Source organism: Solanum pennellii, chromosome 9 (assembly GCF_001406875.1).
Source record: "Solanum pennellii chromosome 9, SPENNV200".
NCBI classification, from domain to species: Eukaryota; Viridiplantae; Streptophyta; class Magnoliopsida; order Solanales; family Solanaceae; genus Solanum; species Solanum pennellii.
Genome location: NC_028645.1, coordinates 79207906 through 79229128, shown reverse-complemented (window position 1 = coordinate 79229128; position 21223 = coordinate 79207906). Strand labels below are relative to the sequence as shown.

The following is a 21223-nucleotide window of genomic DNA, read 5'->3' as shown; positions in this document are numbered from 1 at the left end:
TCCCAAGATCAAACCCAACCAATGTCACTTTTCAAATTTTATTTTTAATTCAGTCCTTTTATCGTATATTTCTTCCCTTCACTTTTATTTGTTGTGATTTTCTTTTTTAATTCAACTTCAATTAACATTTTATGATGTATTTTTTTTAATTATATTGATATGAAAAAATTACAATCCATAGTATTTTTCGTGTAGGTTTTGAATATTGTGACAGAGTAGTAATTGGTACAATTACCGACTTCAATTAGTACATCCAATCCTAAATTCTTCAAATAATAATCTTGTGAATGTCGATCTTTATTTACTAACAAAAATTTAGTTATCTCTCCAAATTCTATTGTTCCTCATAAAATGAGACTAAAATAGTAACATATATTATTTGAAAATGACCTAAAAATTACTAAAAATCACAAAAATTATCAATTTAAAATATTTAGGAGACACATAAAAAAAATGGTTGAACTCTTGAACACATAAAGTAACATGTGTTATTAAAAACTCAAATAAGAAATACTATAAATTAAAATAATTGATATTTTAAAATTCATGTTAATGAAGACTTTCCAAATATTTTATATAAGACTTAAGGTGTGTTGGACGGAAAGAAAATGTTTTCTTGAAAAATAACTTTTAGGAAAATAACTGAATATTTTTACTTATTTTTTGTGTTAGATATTTAAGCAAAAAAATATGGGACCCCTACAAAAACAAAATAACTACAAACTTATACCTCTTACATTCATATTCCATTAAATAATCACACATTATGTACCTCAACTAATTTTGCTTAACTGATATGGGCTTTGGGGGCTTTGAGAGGATGATATTTCTTGAATTGCCCTGGATTTAGATATGAACATGTAATTATTTTAGATTTTATGACCCAATTATGTACTATTTTCCAAAAAAAAAATTATCCTAAAAGTATTTGTTTATATTCTAGAAAGATACTATGAGAGGTGAAGGTAGCGGTAGGCAGCGACGGAGCCACCTTATATGAAATCCCCTTCGGTGAAAAATTATATTATTTATATATGGTTAAAATAATTTTATATGTATATGTAGTAGATGTCAAACCTCCTTTGACTACCTCATGTGTCTATTTCTACAGATTTTGAACCCCCTTACTGAAAATCTTAACTCTGCCTTTAGCGTTAGGGCTAGGAACTAAGAAGTGGGGTGAAGATGAGTTGTGGTGGAGGGTGGGTACAACACATACAATCAATGTTGAGTGTCATTTGTAGAATATATTTGTATTCCTTATTTTTAAAGAGCTTATTTTTCTAGAGAAAACGTTTTCAAAATTTTTGACCAACAGATCATAGAAAAATGGAAAAACATTACCAAGCACACCCTTGGACATTTATCTTTGACATGTTTTATCTTTTCAAGAAAACCAAATTGATAATTTTAATCTGGCAGGTAACTGTTAGTTAGTTGGCACATGTAACAATTTGATTTAACCAAAATATAGGAAGGTCGAAATCAAGAACTTGAGTAGGGAAAAAAGGAAACATATAGCAAAAGAATGTGTACGCGTATGCTATTTTATGTCACTTTTTACATAACCTAGTTCAAGTGGCATCTTAGAAAAAAAGATGTACTTTTTTCACATTATGTATATGAGTTGAAACTCCAAGAAATGACACAAGAAGATTGCTTTTTAACTTAGCCTTTAGGAGTAGTTGTTTTGACGAACATATGAGGCGGTAAGCACCCTTGTAGTCATAATCACATGTCTCAGATTCGAGCCCTGAAAATATAATCATCTTTGGTAGAAAGCTCTTTACTCAAAAAGAACTTCACAATGGATATGTAGAGGTTGAACAAGGTCTAATAATGTGAGAAGAAAAATAGACGTTGAGCTTAACTCAACCCCTGAACCACTTTGGAACAATATAACAGATGGAAGAGAAAACTATTCATGTCAAACAAGTTTATGATTCATGGTGAAGCACTCAAATAAATGTTTTATTATAATATCTAATAGTATATTCACTTATCAATACATGATTGTTGCATATAATCTTTGTTTGAGATTACTGCAAGAAAGTTGATTTGGTGAGATCAGGATTTCTCTACCAAGGTTATTTACATTCAATCGTTCCAAAAGAAGGTAATATCCTCTGGGAGCTAAGAGTCTACAAGTCGAAAAAACTCTTTGTGTGGAAAATACATGAATCATGCAGATGAACTGCCAATCAGTGTTGCTTTGAGGTTCTGGATGAATGTCTGATTGAGTGAGTGATGTAAAAGGGGCGAGTTTTAGAAATCTATGGCGTCAACAGGAAGAGAACTAGCCCGGTGAAGTGAGTGGGGAAGCAATGACCCTGTATAGAAACTCTGTGCAGTGGCCATGTGCTCTGGGCTGCAAGAACCATATGCAAGTGGATATCTTCTTACCTTAGAAATAGAACTTCCGTTATCGATTTCTATGGGGAAGTCTGAGGAAAAGTGCTTGCCTGATGTAAATGATTGTAGTAGAAGCTGATCCCGTTCTACTGATGGTGTTGAATCCGACGATACCTTATCATTTCTTGGGATTTTGTTGCTGGACCTTTGAGTTGAATATTTTGGGACAACTCCTAATTGCTGATCTTTAAGCCCCCTTAGTTGCATTTGGTACTTGGCCTTAAGCCACCTCAACTCTCGTCGTATCTCATTCTCATGATCTTCTACTGGAGTTCTAGCTCCTGAAGAATTTGAAGAGGGGGAGTCTTGTAGTCTTGGATGAGACTTATCATCCTTGTCGACACTTGTAGCTTCCTCCTCACCACCATAGGTGGATTCATCTACCGTTTTGTCTTTAGCATCAGATTGATTGTCACCAGAGCCTCGTGGGCGTGATTTTGTTTTGTCAACTTGTGCCCATATATCAGTAAAGTGTAAACCATCAGATTCCAATGAGCCGTCAGGAGCACGGTCAGTGAGACATTGTTCAGAGCCATCAAAATGGTATGTTATCTCCTCAAAACGGCCATGCATAGCACCACATCCATGCTTGGTACAATGTAGCACTTGCAAGTTCCTAGCCGGTGCTGGAATATTGGACGATACGTAGTTCACAAGAGAACCACTAGAAGCACATTTGTGACAGCAGCCACGGTTCAAATAGTCAGGACTTTCCTCGCTCCCAAACCCCTTCTTCCACTCAGGCACTAAGGAAGCAATCTCACCATCTATCATGTCTGCTATCTTGGTAACATCTTGTTCTGTAATATCCAACTCGGCCACCATTTCAGTAGCGACAGTTAGTGCTGTGTCATTCTCAATGTCAAAAGGAAAATAAATGTTGCGGATACGGCCTGTGAATGTAAATGTACAGCAATTTAGTTAACAGCAAGACTACTGAACACTACTTGATATATATGAAGCAATAATAAAGCAAAACCTTCTTTATCTGCTATCCTGAGTCGTAAAAAGATGCCATCGTCTTCTCTTCTCCTTCCCTTGATGCTGATATCAGCATTTTCCATATCATCCTCTTCGTTATCTGTGAATAAATCAATTTCATTTGCCTCATACTCAAGTTGATGGTAGTACGAATCATCCTCTGGTTCATATCCAAGATAACCAAGACAACCATTTACTAGAGAGTTGTTATCACATATGCTCGAGGGTCGATGCCCTAAGGTAACGTCAAATTCATTAGAGTCTTGCAAATAATTTGATGTCTCTGAGTCTGACACGTAATCATCAACTTGGAGAAAAGGGTCATCGAGAAGCTCCCTCGCAGATAGTCTGTGAGATACTGTTGCCAAGCATTTCTCAACAAATCGACGAACCTCAGGATCTGTGACTCTGTAAAGGGAATCTGGCTTTTTCCCCTACAGAACAAAAAAATCTATGTTGATACCTTGACGTATATGCAGTAAAAGAGCAAAATCTAAGGCAAGTTTCAAGATGTTTGGTTCTTACAGATGTCACTTTTTTGTAGATCTGAGCAGGATGAGTGCACTCGCTATATGGATATTCAAAGGTCACCATTTCTAAAATACACATTCCAAATGAATAAATGTCAACTAATTCATTGTACTCCTCTGCATACACCTCTGGAGCCATGAACTCTGGCGTTCCTGGTCGGGCAAACAATTTTTCAGAAGAATTTAAGCTGGATAGTGTATGGAATTTGCACTACTAAGATATCTCGAATCACATCATTAATTTCAATTATTCATCAAGTTTTTCGTCTAACATGATAGTATCAGAATTACCATAGTATGAATAAGCATCAACAGATTTCTAATTTCTATCACATGATCAGTTCCAATTGTTATTCAAGATTTTCATCAACAATGATAGCATTAGAATTACCTACACAACGTGCAGCATGGGATTTGCGGAGGATAGCAGCAAGGCCAAGATCACCAATTTTGACTTCACCCTGGTTCCCGTTGATGAAAATGTTATCACACTTGAGGTCTCTATGTATAACTGGAGGATCATGGCTATGCAGGTAATGTAGCCCTTTCAGGATCTGTCTACACCAACGCTTTACAGCTCGAATGTTAACCTTCTTATGTTTTAGCCTATACCTGTCCAAGATTAACATATAGTTCCTCATCACAACAACATACTCCGTGTAGTCCCACAAAATGTGGTCAAGTAAGTGTAGAGTGTAGTCAGACCTTACCCCTACCTCAGAGGTAGAGAGACTGTTTCCGATAAGACCCTTTGGCTCAAGGAAAAGTAATCCAAAGCAGTCCCAAAAAGAAATAACAGAAGCAAACAATAGGTGACAACATAAATCGAAGGACATGAAACTACACGAGCAATACTATGACTACTAATATGAACGGACAACAACAAGACATCAAAACAGACATACACCATGATCAATTATGAACTAAATACATTACTTGGCTACACTACAAAAACTAAAAGGAAGAACAAGATAAAGGATCTTCATTTGTACTTACTGTCTAAGAGTTCCAGAAGTGAACATCTCAGTAACAAAGTTAATGTTCCTATTAGCAACATCAACCCAAGAAGTATAAAACTTCATGATATTTTTATGCTTCAATGTCTTAAGCAGATGAATTTCACAATACAGCCTCTCAAGATCTTCAGGACTTTGCATAAAGTCATAAAGCTTCACCTGATTCCATGCTACTTCAATCCCTTCATACTCATCAAAAGCCTTATATCTGCGTCCAAAATCAACCCAAAAATGATCAAAAAAAAATGAAACTTTAAACATTAGGTAAATGCAATGCCTGCTTCTTCAAATACCCATATGCCAAAAATGGAAAAAGATTCAATCTTTACAATAAACAAACTAAGAAAGATAGGCACATACACTGTCTTTGAGGCCCCTTTACCAAGAATTTCATTGTACTGAACTCAACAAAACAAAAAACAAATAAAATAACTCAAAATGATGAGGAAAAAATTAGGAATAAACCAAGAAAAATTGGCTCAATTCCCAAGAAATTACAATTGGAATATAAACAACAACCATACCCTTCCATATCTTCCAGTAGGATCAACTTCAACAAACTCAGAATCATCTGATTCAAAGTCAATAACACCATCCATTCCTTGTTAAAATAAAAAAAAAATCTATCTTTTTTCTTTTTATGAGAAAACACAATCAAAACAAAAGCAAAATGATTTGGTACTCAAACAAGATTAATAGAAGAAAATCTGGGGACTATGTTGTTTGTGAAAAACTTTATCTTTTTTATTTTTTTGCCTTGGTTAGTCCATTGAATAGAAAAAAGGGGTTTTTTAAAAAATTATTTAATTTAGTTTAAACAACTCATAGACAGCCAACATGGCAAAGATTTCTAAAGGCTATGAACAAAACTCCCCCCACCAAAAGATTTTTTTTTTTTAACAAGTCCATATTAGAGCTCTGATTAAATTTAAATTATGTATATTAGAGCTCATTCGGAGATGACGCTCCCAACAAAATGTTTTTCATATTTAGAGCTCGAATCCGAAACTTCTAATTAAGGATAAACACTCTCATCAGTGCACCACCACCATGTTAGGTCCAAAAGAAAATTAAACAGACATATCATGACAAAATACCTTTATTTTTCGCCTGCTTTTATATTTCTATCTCATCACGAGCTGTAAATTCCAGAAAAAAACACACCCCACGTTGTCCCCTACGTTGTTCTCCGTACATCGTATTTAATTTATTTGTTTTTGTTTTGATTCTATACGAAAGTTAGACTAAGTATATGTTAAATTTACTAAAATATTTTTTAATTTTATATAATATATGCTCATAAGAAGTCATTTGGAGGTTAATAAACGATATAATTTATTTCGATAGTATTAGTTATGCATAAGTTAAATACTGTTAGCTAGCTAGTTATGAAGTGAATTATTAACGTATAAAATTAATATAATTTTTATTTATAGTTTAGTAATCCATGTAATTAATTTTTTTTTTCATTTCAAATTAATTGAATTGTTGAGATAATTTTTATTTTTCAAATTAACTTTATTTTTCAGTTTTCAAGACTACTTTTAGAATGTTCTTTCAATTTTACCTCTCATTAATTAGCATCTAAATTAGTTATTAATCAACATTTAGTTATTTTAATCATAAATTTGATAGTAATTAGTAAGTGTAAAAATAAAAAATTATGTCTAATTTATGTTTTTTCTTAAAGGGTGCGAAACACATCAATAATTCAATTAATTTGAAATGTAGAAAATATATGTATAAGTTATGAGAACACTGATATATTATCTTATGCGAAAATGATATATATATAGTCAATAAAAATATAACTAGTATTTGCATAATTTTAACTAGCTATTCAACGACCCTTTATTGTAAGATGATGCTTATCACCACATGGTCGTTCATTAGCGGAAAATGATATTAGTTATGCAGGTATAAAACCTTACACAAATAATATCATGTTTGATAGTTGATTTGAAGATAAATTATTGCTACGTAAAATTATTTAATATTATATTTCCTTATAACTTATTCAAGCATTATTAATATTTTTTATATAACTAAAATAAAAATATCAATCCGCACCTTGTGCTAAAGAGCCAACATTTTACCTTTATTAAAACTTTTTTCTACTTAAATAAACCCTAATCACATAAAATGAAATGGATCTGTGTAGATATGTCCAATGGCAATTGGCCCATTTGCACCTACAGGCACTGAGCCACTGACAATCTTGCAACAGCTTGTAGCCTTGTACAGGGACCAAACACACACACACACATATATATATATATATATATTCATTTCATTTTATATAAGTTTCCTTGTCTTTGATACATGATTTAAGAAAGGAATTTTTTTTTTTGAAATTTATTGTTTAAAATAAGTGATTTGTGCTATTTTTGTGATGAATTATTAAAACTCGAGCGATTAAAATGAAAAAAAGAAGTTGAAAATATCATTTTAAAAATGAATTATGTAATTTTTAAATTTTAATATGAATATTCAACACGACGAAAAAGATGTATATGCTCTTTCTCCTTTAGTGTACAAGTAGCTGGTAGTTTATTTATATTTATTATATATATATATAGGAAGTATTAAAGTTGTAGTTTTATAGAAATATAGAATAAAGTTAAGATAATATGTGATGGATATTTCTTGATTGGATAACATAGTTCTGGAGTATTGACTCCTCAGTCACTTGTGAGTCACATAAGTATTTTTTTTCCTCCAACTGGATAACTAGTTGTTTTATCCAATATTTAAAAGATATGAACTGTAATATTTTAATATATATAATATGATCATATTAAAAGTATGATTTATAACCAAGAGTTTCATATATTTTCAACAAAATATTTCAAAGTTACATTATGGTACAAGTTTACAAGGACAATTGATTCACCTTCTATCGTACATATTATTTAATATCACATAATTCAAAAGTAAATTTTAATTATTTTTTTTGTAAAAAAGTTTTATGATAGTAGATATATAAAAAAAAAATTGAGAGTAACATTAACTGAGGACAAATTTAGTCATTTTCCCTTTTGCACACTATAAACAAAATAAAACTATTATAATTTGAGAGAAATGGAGCACCAATAAAAAGAATCAATTTTAGCTGCAACTAGAAAAGATTTTATTGCTTTCCTATTCGATTCAGATATTTTTGTAAAATTTATTTCTCGCAAAATTTAAATTTACATATTATAAGGTTTATTTTCGAAGGCGATATTTATATTTAGATTTTTTTTATTTCCAAAAAAAAAAATCTATAATTACGAGTGGAGAAATTTTAACTTAATTATAATTTATTTTTTCTCCTCAAAGTCTTTAGGTCTATGATATAGGAATGGGTGTCCACTAATATTATGAACCGTTTGTAATTTAATAAAGCTATGCTATCTTATGTAGGTCTTTTTTATTGTAAAATTTTATAGCTTATATTATATTATACCAAATCAATTAGAAGCTTCTAATATGTGGTTGTGTGTTCAAAGAGAAAAGCAAACTAAAATGTAGTCAAAGGGTAAAGTTTTTTTATTTTTTATTATATAATAAGAAAAATCATTTAAAATATATAGCTACACCAACCATGTAATAAATTCTTTCAAATAGTGATAATGCTAGCTGACTTTAATATGAGTTTGTAACCCCACATATCACATACTGTTTGATTGCTTTTCCTTTTACCTACCACAAGGGGAACCCAAAGGAGAAGTAAAGAGCAAAAAAAAAGGACAATTAAGGACGTGTTTGGTATAGAGAAAAATATTTTTAAATTTTTCCAGATGCAATTGATTAATATATCAAAAAATATAATTTTTCGGATGAAGATATATAAAATAAGCTTCACAAATAATATTTTATAATGTTTTTAACATTCGTTATAATTTTATATAATATTGTATATATTAAGTTACGAGGTGTAAATTTTTATTTTGTATAGTATATTTTTAATTTTATTTCCTATTATTATGTATTATATTTATTTTCTTTCTTTTTGGTTTTTTGGTAAAATACCAGACTTGGTCATATATACTTTTTATAAATTGTCCTAGACGGCTTGTTGACGGGAGGTTGACCTTGTTAACAATGATGGACAAAGGCCTAACAACAAATATATTCGGGAGGAATATTCTCGAGGACAGTTTATTCAAACGTTTAAAAATTAAAAGTACTTCATAGTTATGTAAGTATAGTTGGTAGAGGTAATGTAGGAATTAGTTATGAGAAAATCTCTCTATATATATAGTGTTACTTTATGAAGGTATTAATTATGAATAATAAATTATACATACATTAGTTGTTCTACATTCTATCTTTCATATTATAATACATAGATTCCCTTATAACTTATTGTTAAATAAAAGATAGTCTCACATTGGTGGTAATGAGATGCGTGGACTCCTAATAAGGGCTTGAAAAATTCTCCTTTCTTTGAGCTACCTTTTCGGGTGCTAATTAGGCCTAAATCTTAATTTAACATGATATCTGGATCTACCTTACCCAATGTTAGGGCCCAAAAAATCAAATATTGCCCGAAATTATCCTCGCACCAGATGTTATATAAGAACTGGGCGTGAAGTGGGTCAAAACTCAAAATTACCCAAAATTGCTCATGTATCGATGCGGGCATGAGGTGGAGTGTTAAAGCAAAAAAAGATTTCATACTGATGGTTAATGAGATGAGTGGAATTCTTATAAAGACAATTCTCCACCCTTTGAGCTAACTTTTGGATGTGAGTTAGGTCTAAAATCTAATTTAACATTTATACATATATTAATTTTTTACATGAATAATTTATTTTCTATCTACCTACCAAACTTCGTATAAATTACACAAAAATAAATATATAAATAACTTATTTCTCATCCCGCCATCAAGCACGCGTAGTGCAACTATGCTATCGTGATTCTTTTTGCGAAAGTATTTTAGTGCGTACATATAAATAAAACCATGGGAATATTACCAAATATAACATCTTATTACGTTTCAAGCACCACTAGTTAGCTCAACTTGTAGGCTAGCTCACCCTACCTATTTTTTTTTGTGGTGATAGATTTTTCTTCTAGTTGCTTTCAATTTTATAAATATTTCGAAAAGAAATAAAAATCAGATTTGTGTTCTATATATTTAGAGGCTCATGATTTAGCTAGTGGTTAAAGTTTGTTGGATAATTATTTCCGTATTAGTTAAATAAGTATTTTTATGAACAGATAATTAGGCCAAGGGTTGTGTCACTTAAATTAGAAAATATATAGTGAACATTAGGCAGCAACAAGATAATTACAATTTCTGTAGTAAGTTTTTTATTTAATATACTGTGATGAAATTTGAGAAGTGATTTCTTTTCGTTCATCTAAATTTTGGTGAGCAAGATAACAATACACTTTCTACTAGCCTTTTACTTTAATATGTGTCCTTCACATTCTCCTATCGAGGGCTATGTCCTCGGTTGTGTCATATCCTATCTTATCACCTTTCCCTGATTATACTTCTTCGACCTATACCTCTGTCTCTCCTCGTATTTTCTATAACCAATCTATCGTCGCACCTTCTCAGTAGTGCGTCAATGCATCTTCTCTTCACATGTCCAAACCATCTCAGTTTCGCTTTCCTCATCTTGTCCATCACAATCCACCTCATTTTTCTTACACTTTATAAAGTGAAAGAAAAACTTACACTTTACAAAAAAGAATATTTTATTTTGCGCTCTTTATGAAGTTTTTGTTGTGTTTGTCATATAATTGAGATATTTTCCCTATATATGCAAAAAAATATAAATATTCATCAAATGCAATTAACTTACTTAAATAAAAAATCAAGTGTTGGACATACTGATAATCATTTGCATAAAAAATAAGCGAGACATGAAAATTTGAGAATGTTCCAACATTTTTTGTCATTTCAAACTATGAGGACTGATTAAAATGATTATCTAGTCTTTAACTTGGAGCAATATTCCTACCTTGCTGAAGTAAACCACTACAAAATATATAATAATAATAATAATAAATAATTAACAAAATGAACAAATAATAATCGAAATATAATTATTGAGCATTACCAGTCACTTTCACTGATAGTTTCGTTCAAATCAAAATCCTATCGAACGGTAAGAATATTTTGTTAATGAGCCATGTTAGAAAATCATTAGATTGAGCTATCTAAAATCCATCAATGCTATTATAATTTTCTAATTGAGGATGAACATCGACCGATAAAGGAGAACATTGTTGGCTAGTCTTAGGCTCCTTTCTAACTTAGATTTCAAGTATTGCTAACTTGATTTGATCTATGTAATCATCTGAAACTCTTAGAAAGTCGGTCAACGATTCGTCATGATAGATAATTCACTCTCCAAAATTTACTTGTTCTTGTGATAAAAATAAAGTAGGTATTTTCCTACTATAATCATAATAATACTATTTATACCCCATTCTTTTATAAATTGGTGAAAGAAATATATAATGTCGGATATTAATTGAATATTTAGCATTGTGTTTTGGAGGTCGATTATAATAAACAGTATTTTCATCATGTATAATTTTGTCATCCAAATAAATTGAAACTCTAACTTTTGGTTAAGAAGACATTATTTTGTGATTGAAATGAAGAATAATAGAAGATTAAAGATGTTGAATGTCCTTAAATAGAGTTTGGATGGGCTTTCAGAATAAAAAAATAAATAAAAATACATGGTGTGATAATTTTTTTATTTTTATGATATGTCAAATCAATATAATTGTATGACAAACACTACAAATGCATCATAAGAAGAGCAAAGCATGAAAATATTCCTCTTTGTAAAATGTAAGTTTTTCTTCCACTTTATAAAGTGTAAGAAAAACTTACATTTTACAAAATGTAAGAAATAGTTCCGTTCTATATTAAAATATACCCATATGGATTAACGAAAAACGTTTGAAATATTGAATAAAGTGAAATATTTTCTTCCGCTAAGCCTATTTTAGTTATTTTCTAAAATAGTGACTTATTTCAATCACTTTTATTTTTTTGTGGCTTATTTAGGTTCCCAACTCAATTTTTACGTATTCTTTTTCTCAATTAGAATAGTACTATAATGAATTTTGCACATATGAATAATTGATATTTTCGTACGTTTTACTACAAATTGTTTTCATGAAAACAGTTTCAAGTACTTGTCTTTGACTGTAAAATTCAAAGAAAAGTATGTGGGGTGCAAATGTCTAAAAAAATCAACAGAATGGTCTACCATATTTCAAGTACTTCTTTAAATTTTTTTTTTTTTAAAAGTAGTGCATCTCAATACGGACAAGTACTTTTTTGCATAGGACACCAAATTTATTGTTAATAGAAAAATAACTATTAATCAAACAAACCACCATANTATAAAATAAAAATAAATAAATGAATAATAGAAACTAGAAAACAAATTGAAAGTGATACTTTTTGTTAGTGATTATAAATGTTTTCGTTTTAATTCATATCTCATATTGTGTGGTGGTTTGGGAGGTAGGATACATTGAACCCCATATACCACCAAGTTTGTTTTCTTGTTTGTTTTTACAATTATTTGACCAAAAAAGAAGTTTGTGATTTTTTTTGCTTTTTAAGATGTGAAGTGACATAATATTTAAGTATATGTTGTCATAATTTTAGGGGTGGGTGAAATTTTATACAATCATGATTCATGGTGATACAATAAATAGATTTATTAGGTTAGATATTACAATTTTTTATTAATCGATAGATAGGATAATCTAGCAAATATAAATTATTGTTAATTTTGTGACTTTAATTGTGTTAAAATATATTTAAAAATCGTGAAAAAAATTAGTTTTTAATGCTTAAGATAGACCAAACTCCTAAATCACATAACGATTTTTTAGCTATGCATAAGGTAGGAATTTTTTGTTCCAGATAAAACCAGTCCTTCTAATTTATTTTGTGTGAATCCTATAACAATGCCTAAAAAATTTTCAAATGGCTCATTCACACTGATATCCTTATTTTGGAGTAATAATTTTCAATTTTTTGCACCTCAAAATTATTGATTTTTAATTTGTATCCCCTCGATAACCATAAAAATTGTGTTTCACTTATCAAATTAAAAGAATATCGTATCAACTGAGATATTTTGTAAAATAAAGTCGGTTTCATAACACCAATATCATCATGCCTATAAATTAGTAGACTAAATGGGCAACCCTAATTCATCAAAATTAAAACGAACCTCACAAAATCCTTCAATAAATATTATACCTAATTTTAGGTACGCTATAAATTATTTAATTTTCCACCATAAGCATAAGTACTAGCCTACTAGGTACTCATAAGTACTTGAAGATAAAATTGTTACCTTTCGACTAAAAAAAATGTATTTTATTTATGGAAGCATTACACATGGGGTTTGGCATGTAGATATGGAGCAAATGTAACGAACATGACCCCATGTTTTTACATGAAAATTGTCAAGACAATCGATCAAAATATTAAAAAGAAATTTCAACGAAAAATAACTTTTATGACGAAAGATAAAAAAATAAGTGATGTTAATTATCTCCGCATCCTTATCATCTCATCATCCGCTCTATCATTATCCCTCTAATTTTTTTAACTAAAAAGTATTCCCTATAATAAAATAGAATTATGAAGCATATCAATTACATTAGGTAATCTTTTTTAATAATATTATCCGAATGCGATATCATTTATATGAGTGTTGTTAAAAGGTAGTTGTAATAGTTTCAACATAATGTCTACCTAAAACTATACCATAAAATAGTTCTATATATCCCATCAATTTTATGACTCATCAATTGAGTCTATTCGAAGCATATGATCTTGACTTGTGAACGTGATTAACTAGGTGAAAGAAAATATAATATGTTCATTAATTAAATCATTTTATGAACTAACATATGACTTATATTCGAACTTGAAGCTACTAATGAAAATGACAAAAATATACCAGAAATACCTCCTTAAACTATTAAGATGGAGGATAATTTTGTAACCTGACAAATTTATTTTATAAATTGTATAATGTACGTTAATCATAATTAACACAATAGATCAAATAGAAAGAACTTCAATATAATTGCTATCAACATAAGTTGTTTCAAATCAAACGATAAGGTTTAAAACTTTTTCTCTCTTTATTTAATTTATTTATCTTATTTTAACTTGACACAAAATTTAATTTTTTTTTTTTAAATATTACGATCTCAAATCAAACACTTCATATATGTTATAATATTAACAATAAAAGTGTGTTTAGAAACATGGATCCGTGACATATGTTATACTTAATCATGACATAGTGTGTTTATCTAGAACTTATCAAAGTGTTTTATATTTATGTATATGCTAATTAAGGTCAAATCCGTACTTAGTGTTCATCCGTACGATATCATTATGTATTTAATTATTTATTGTAATATTGGTGACTTCAAACTTGATTAATCACATGGCAACACCATATTGCCCGTCTCATATTAATAGTTCACTTTTTTGTTTATCCTCGAAAAATCGTGAACAAATGATAATTTTATTAATATATCTTTTAAATTTTTTTTTTGAAACTTTACAAATTTATTTTACATGTTCAAAAAAGAATTAATTGCAAAAAATAAAATGGAAAAAATATTGTTAGTTCTTTCTTGAATTTGTAAATTAACAAGTATTCCTTTTGTTTCAATTTTCATATTTATTGTCCACCATATTGTAAAAGGTTATCCCAAATTATTTTTCCATTTACACGACCAAGATAAAATTTGTTGTAATCTTTTTTGTAATTAACTAATTTTCAACCATTAACTTTACTAATATTACCACGATTAGAGTATATAGGTTAAATTAGTATTAAATTAATAAGTTAAATATTCCATCTAATTAACTGAAAACTGCTAAGTGAATAAATTAGTACATGATATTTTCTTTTCTTAGTAATCTTATCGTAGTATTTTTCGTTATTATTATTTTTTCCCCATTATTTCTTACATAATTTCTTCATATCGTTATTTTAAAAAAAAAAACTATTTTCGATATCCTCTACTTGAGTCGGTTAATTTTTTTTTTATCGTAGCAACTCACAAGGTAGGGACAAAGAAACATCATCCTCTCTAAAATTACTCGTGAAATTATAATGGCTACGTTGTTATTATATAAAAGTCGAAACAAATTAAGATTGAAAAGAAAGAAAAGCCAAATTTTACTTTTGGGCCTTCCCCATCTTTGCTACATTGGGCCTTCACAAAGGTAGTCCCTTCATGTATATTGACATCAGATAGCCACTTTTAGTGGTGATGTTTAAAACATAGCCTGTATTGGTAAACTATCTCAAAATGTTAAAATTGTTGCTATGACTGATATAAATTTTCTATGATTGATTTGTAGAATATCTTCACATTGTATAACCGTAAAAAATCAATAGAATACTTTATGAGACAAATTTTTATTCTAATTTTATCATGCTTCTCGAAAAAAGTCAAAAAAAAAAAATGATGAAAATTATTAAAAGTGATTATATTTATAAATTTAATAAAAGTATAAAAGCATTTTAAAGCACGAATCAACTTTATTTCTTTTCTTAAATCCTATTCTTCAAACTAGTATGGAGTAGTTATACGGTAAAGGGCCTAAAATACCCTTAAAGTATTGAAAATGGTACAAAATTACCCTCCATCCACCTATTGGCTCCAAAATACCCTTCTCACCCACCTACTGGGTCCAAAATACTCTTGCAATCCACCTTTTGGTTCAAAATTGATCACTTATTTAACGGTTTTATATTTAAACTATTAATATATTTTTTAAAATACGTGGCGCTCAACTATTTGTTATAATTTAACTTATTAGTATAATTTATAAATCAATCCACTACCCACCCATTACTAATTAAATCCCTCTAAATTAATAAACATGTCACATTATTAATGCAAGCTATTGCCAATTGAGTATTTTTAAAAATTATAGAAGTAAATTATCTTACATTCAAGTGGCTAAATAAAAATCATTGATAAACTTAAAAGTCTAACTATGTTCATCTTAATTATTTTTACGTCTCAATTATGTGATGTTACGTCATAGGTAACTTTTTTTCAAAATAATATATTAAAGGTTTTAAAACAAATCATAAATATTTATAAAATTATATTTTAAAAAAGTGCATGAATTAATTCGGGATGTATATACTTCTTTATCTTTAATCATAATTTCTAATTCAATTTTGAAAGAAAGTGTCCTCCTAAATAAGAGGCTCAACCTAAATTTAATAGGGGCTTCGATTCGGAATCGAATAATTTTGGATGTCATTTTCAGGAAACTATATTTAATTGTGTTTTAGTAGTGTTTATGACAATTTTGATATTATAATTAGATTATTAATTGGGTGAGGTTTAGTTAGTAATGAGTGGGTAGTGGGTTGGTTTATAAATTATATTAATAAATTAAAATTATAACCAATAGTTGAACGCCAAGTATTTTAAAAAATATTTAAAGAGTTTAATTTTAAAACAATTAAAAAAGTGGTCAATTTTGAACCCAAAGGTGGATGACAAGGGTATTTTGGAGCCAATAGGTGGATGGAAATGGCATTTTGGAGCCAATAGGTGGATGAATGGTAATTTTGTACCATTTTCAATATTTCAAAGGGTATTTTAGACCCTTTTCCGATAGTTATAAGCTCATATATAAATAAATTGAATCGAATTAAATAGTTGTTACTCAAACAATATATTTGTATTCCAAAATGGACCAAAATATAATCATTTTCGATAAGGGGCTATTTAAGTAAATATATGCCTTTTGCAGACGGTTATATAGAAGAGAAAAAAAATAATTAAAAAGTTGCATTTCAACTGAACCGAATACTTCGGGAAGCGAAATGGAGGCTAATTTCGTCGCCGGCGATCGGCCGACGGTGTTAGTGACGAACGACGATGGAATCTATGCGCCGGGATTGAGAGCTCTAGTTAGTCTGCTTGTTTCCACCAATCGCTTTCACGTCCTCGTTTGTGCTCCTGACTCGTATGATCTCTCTCTCACACACACGTTCAATCTTCTGCATCTAATTGCACCTGTTGATACTGTTTTTAGATATTTAAATGTGGAAACTTCTGAGGTTTGAAATATTGTGTTGAGCTTAAGTTTACTTTCTTAGTTCGGTTTGCTCCATAGTGCAAATTTGTCTCTATGATCCAGTTCTTTTCTGGGCGGTATGGGCAGTTAAACTAGGTAACTCTCAAATTTGAAGAGTGTATTAGGGAATTCGAACTTCTATTGGCGTGTAGGGAGTTCTACTACTCCATCCCAAATTTAGTGTTTTAGCATAATGACATAGCATGATATTTGAGGTGTGCATAGAAGTAGGTATGTAGATATTGATCTAAAGATGTATGTCTGTGGCGCTTTCTTTTTTTATGGTTAAAGGGGAAGAGTGCAAACAAAGATTAGTTTCTGTTGTCTAAAATTGCTCAATGTGGAATTGTGATGTATAATGGTTTTATTGATCGTAGTTTTGGAACATTCCTTAATTGAAAGAAGGATATTGAAGTTATTATACTGTTAAGTTTTAGAGATGAAGCATGAGATGCTTTATGTCCAGATACACTGTTGGGTAATCTGAAAGTTGGGAGTTTTGACTGACCTTTAGTTGATTACTTATTCTTATAGTTTGTAATTTGTCGCCAAATCTGTTGCTTGCACACACACAATTTTGAATTAAGTAATTACGATATGCTATTTCTAATGTGCTTATTACTACTTCCAGTGAAAAGTCAGCTGTTAGTCATAGCATTACTTGGCGTAATGCCCTTTCTGTTAAGCAAGTTGACATCAGTGGAGCAACAGCATTTGCAGTTTCAGGTTGGTTGTTATCTTCAACAAATTATTAATTTTAGATTTCTGGACTGACCTAGAGTACTTGACTTTAAGTTATTGTATTATTAACTCTAATGTTCTAGTGTCACAGCCTTCTGTTTTATTTACTGCTATGGCATGTTGGTCCTCAGGATTGAACGAAATACTGTACCTCTATACCAAACAATTATGGAATTGAAGTGACAAATATATGAAGAGATCTTACTGGCTTTATATATGAATTATGAGAAATCTTTTCTTTCTGAAATAAATGAGGTTTTATGATATTATGCCATATAATTTGGCATTCTATTTATTTTCTATTAGAATAGATGTTATACTGATGAATGTAACCTTTTGACTTTAGACAAGAGAAATCTAATTCAGGAAAGTTGTAATATAGATTTTAGACAGTAGAGCTTTCTCTGACAAGTCCTCTTAGAACCTTTCTTCAACAGGAATCTGTCATGTGATAGTGGACTAGAAATGGTCAATCAAATTCAACTGAGAGCATGATATTGCTTAAGGTGTCATCCTTCAAGATCCCTGATTTGAAGTAATAGAAGAAGATGTGAATGATGACCTCCCTTTCCTTTTCCTTTTTCTTTTCTTTCTTACAGGAACTCCGGCAGACTGTACTTCCCTGGGAATCTCTAAAGCTCTTTTCCCTTCAGTACCTGATCTGGTAGATAAACTTTTCTAAACTAAGATAATCCTTCTACTCACAAGTCTTCTAATTATATTTCTCTTTGGAAAAAAGAACATCAGTAATATGTGTCCAGACATACACATAAAACTCTCTTTCCCTTAGCTTGTATCTTTAATATGCCCTTTTAAGTTATTGCTTCCGTTTTCCTCATCATGACATCTTAGAGTTCAGTTATTGGCACCTTACAGGGAGATTTTCCAAATTCCCAATACTTTAAGTTTTTTATCTCCCTTATATCTCGATTACTAATTTATCTATGCAGGCTTTAGGTGACAATTCCTTGGGACGTTGCATAATTAGAAGTTATTGGTTAGAACACACTAGCAATAATCTTAATTTATGGTTTCAGGTTATCAGTGGTGTTAACATGGGTGACAACTGCGGCTATCACATGTTAGTAGATTTCCTTCATTAGATGCTCTTTTTGACCTATTATTCAGGTCTCACACTCTATAAAGAGAGTGAGACCACTCTCAATGCCACTTGCACTGCAGGGTTTTCTTAGATAGAAAATGTTAAAGTTCAGGAGGTAACAACAACACGCCATAGTTTAAGTATTAAACTAGCAAAATGTGGATAGTCTATGTTATTTTGAGGTATTAACTTTAAATAAGACGACTTTTATCAGCCTATGTTCTCTGAGTTTGTGTTTTTCACCTTTGGTCTAATAATTCTTCTCTCTCTAAATTATTCACAAGAACTTTAACTCTGAATTGTACCAACCAACAATAATTATTTTAAAAACTGAGCACATTATCTATCTATCTATCTCTCTATATATATATATATGGGTCAAATGAATCCACAGTCAGCCTGCATTATTTTGTTGCTTTTTAGATGATTCCTAAATGTAAAAATTGAAGAATAATGTTTTATTCAAGTTAATTTAGTTTTATGATTAAAACTCAAGCGAAGTCAAAATGTTAAATGTAAAGGAATTTTACAAATAAAATATATTGATTGTCCTAGATGGCGAGTCTCCATCAGCTGAGTGAATTCGGTTTGATTACTTAAACGGCTCGTACGAAATAGTTTCATTTTCTTTCTTTTGCTCTTCTGGAGTTTTGGTACAGACCTGACTTAGGGACAGGAAGTTTAATACCTGAGGAGCAGTGACTGGTCATAAATGCTGAATAAATTAGAGTATCTTAATCTAATAAAGTTGCTGTGAATTTTAGCTTCTTAAACTTCATCTTAATATTATAATCTGAGTCTTAACATGAAATGTTAAAATTCTACCTTGGATAAATAGGGACAGAGCCATTTCCAATACTGAAGGTCAAAAAGCAAACCTCAGATCACATAGAATTGAAAAAGAGCCATTATCATCAAAAGAAACTCTGAACATCAAGGACATATATTGGGATTCCCCACAGAATAGCAGCAACTATGGCTACTTTCCTAATATTACAACCATGTAATTTTGTAGTTGCTTACGTGTGAATTAGTTTGTGCCCTTTCAGAGTATACTCGGGTACAGTGGCTGGCGCTAGGGAGGCTTTCTTCAATGGTATTCCTGCTGTGTCTGTATCATATAATTGGTAAGCATTGGTGATGCTCCAGAAATTCTACAATTGTTTGGTGCATCATTGTTTTGTTCTTTGTTCCTTGTTCCTTATTCCTTGGGATTGCTAAATTCAGGATTCGTGGAAAAAGCAATGTTAATGACTTCACACTGGCTGCTAAGGCTTGCTTACCCATCATCAGTGCTATATTGGCTGAAATCAAGACAAAACACTATCCCAAGAATTGCTTTCTCAATATTGATGTGCCAACAGATGTTGTCAATCACAAGGTAAATTTTATGCTAGCTTGATTTTGTTATTTAGGATAGACAATCACCTAGAAAAGGGAACTTTAATGTAAACGTAGATCTTGGGATTTACTTCTTTCTTCACAATTGGCAAAAGTATCATGTAAAAGTTGGTCTTCACCTTGATGTTCTTTTCATGTATGTAATCTCTTTGTGGCCCTATCAGCAGTCAGGTTTTTTTGGCTTCATTCACTCACTGTTGGACTCTTGTTTCATTGAGATTTCTATTGACAGCTGAAGCTTGGCTAGATGAGTCATTTCAGGTCACTGAAGCGCGTCTCTGTATAAATGAAGTAGTTAAGGATTGACAAGGTAGTTTTGAACAAACTGCACCAAATGTCTCCTCTGTATAAACAAAAATGGAATAGTAGTCTCTTCATTGTTGTCTTTATATGCTATACATTTCTATTAAATTGTACTTGTAAATAAATAGCTTCCCTAGGGTTGTGGTTTTCCTTTTTCGATGTACAAGTTATAAGACAAACTTGCAAGCCATCATAATGTGCCTGGCTCAACTTACTTTTGAACACTTGTCTATTTTTACTTGAGTTTTCCTTTGATGAAAGGTAGATCATCAAACTTGAATTCTTTATTATACAAATTGTTATCAGTGACCATTAACCATCTCATCAAAAGGTTTATCTTGGTTTTCGTAGGGATACCGTCTAACCCGACAAGGAAAAAGTTTTGTGAAAATGGGATGGAGGCAAGTTACTTCTGAAAGAGAAGGAGGAAACGTTTTGTCCACAATGACTATGGAGACGAATTCATCAGAGAGTACACATGCTAGAGCCTTAAAAAATGCACCATTGGATCATCTACTGTTTAAGAGACGAGTATGATCCCTTTCACAATAGGTGCTTGCTCAATTGCTGTATCCTTAATCTCTCAGATTCCCCCCCCTCCCCCCCCCCCCCCCCC

At 30.7% G+C, this 21223-nt stretch overlaps 2 protein-coding genes across 5 annotated transcripts in view; one reads left to right on the top strand and one right to left on the bottom strand.

The window, feature by feature from the left end:
* Nucleotides 1-1943: 1943 nt before the first annotated feature.
* LOC107031313 (probable serine/threonine-protein kinase WNK9) lies at nt 1944-5741 on the bottom strand. 2 transcript variants are annotated; one of them, XM_015232636.2, is made up of 7 exons: nt 5464-5740; nt 5300-5337; nt 4920-5147; nt 4315-4535; nt 3919-4076; nt 3392-3827; nt 1944-3305 (listed from the first exon to the last, which is right to left on the bottom strand). In XM_015232636.2, the coding sequence occupies exons 1-7, from the start codon at nt 5536-5538 to the stop codon at nt 2266-2268; spliced, it is 2196 nt and encodes a 731-aa protein (XP_015088122.1). In that variant the 5' UTR covers nt 5539-5740; the 3' UTR covers nt 1944-2265. The 2 variants fall into 2 exon arrangements, with proteins under 2 accessions (XP_015088122.1, XP_027775497.1); XM_027919696.1 differs by lacking the exon at nt 5300-5337 and having other exon boundaries at nt 5464-5741.
* An 11009-nt stretch (nt 5742-16750) lies between these two features.
* Nucleotides 16751-21223, top strand: part of LOC107029256 (5'-nucleotidase SurE) — a 6616-nt gene continuing 2143 nt past the window's right edge. Inside the window, exons 1-7 of one of the 3 annotated variants that reach the window (XM_027911836.1) lie at nt 16751-16949; nt 17692-17786; nt 18401-18465; nt 18839-18882; nt 19953-20030; nt 20131-20284; nt 20959-21138. In XM_027911836.1, coding sequence (XP_027767637.1) covers nt 16807-16949; nt 17692-17786; nt 18401-18465; nt 18839-18882; nt 19953-20030; nt 20131-20284; nt 20959-21138 — 759 coding nt within the window. In that variant the 5' untranslated portion in view covers nt 16751-16806. Of the gene's footprint in view, nt 16950-17691; nt 17787-18400; nt 18466-18838; nt 18883-19952; nt 20031-20130; nt 20285-20958; nt 21160-21223 lie in introns of all 3 variants that reach the window. The other 2 variants (XM_015230639.2, XM_015230638.2) reach the window with 2 other exon arrangements.

Coding starts and splice junctions, on each gene's coding strand:
- LOC107031313 (XM_015232636.2), bottom strand. CDS start 5,538: ATGGATGGTGTTATTGACTTTGAATCAGATGATTCTGAGTTTGTTGAA. Junction 5,148..5,299: donor AAAGGGGCCTCAAAGACAGT/GTATGTGCCTAT, acceptor TTTTGGACGCAG/ATATAAGGCTTTTGATGAGT. Junction 4,536..4,919: donor ACTTCTGGAACTCTTAGACA/GTAAGTACAAAT, acceptor AATCTTGGACAG/GTATAGGCTAAAACATAAGA.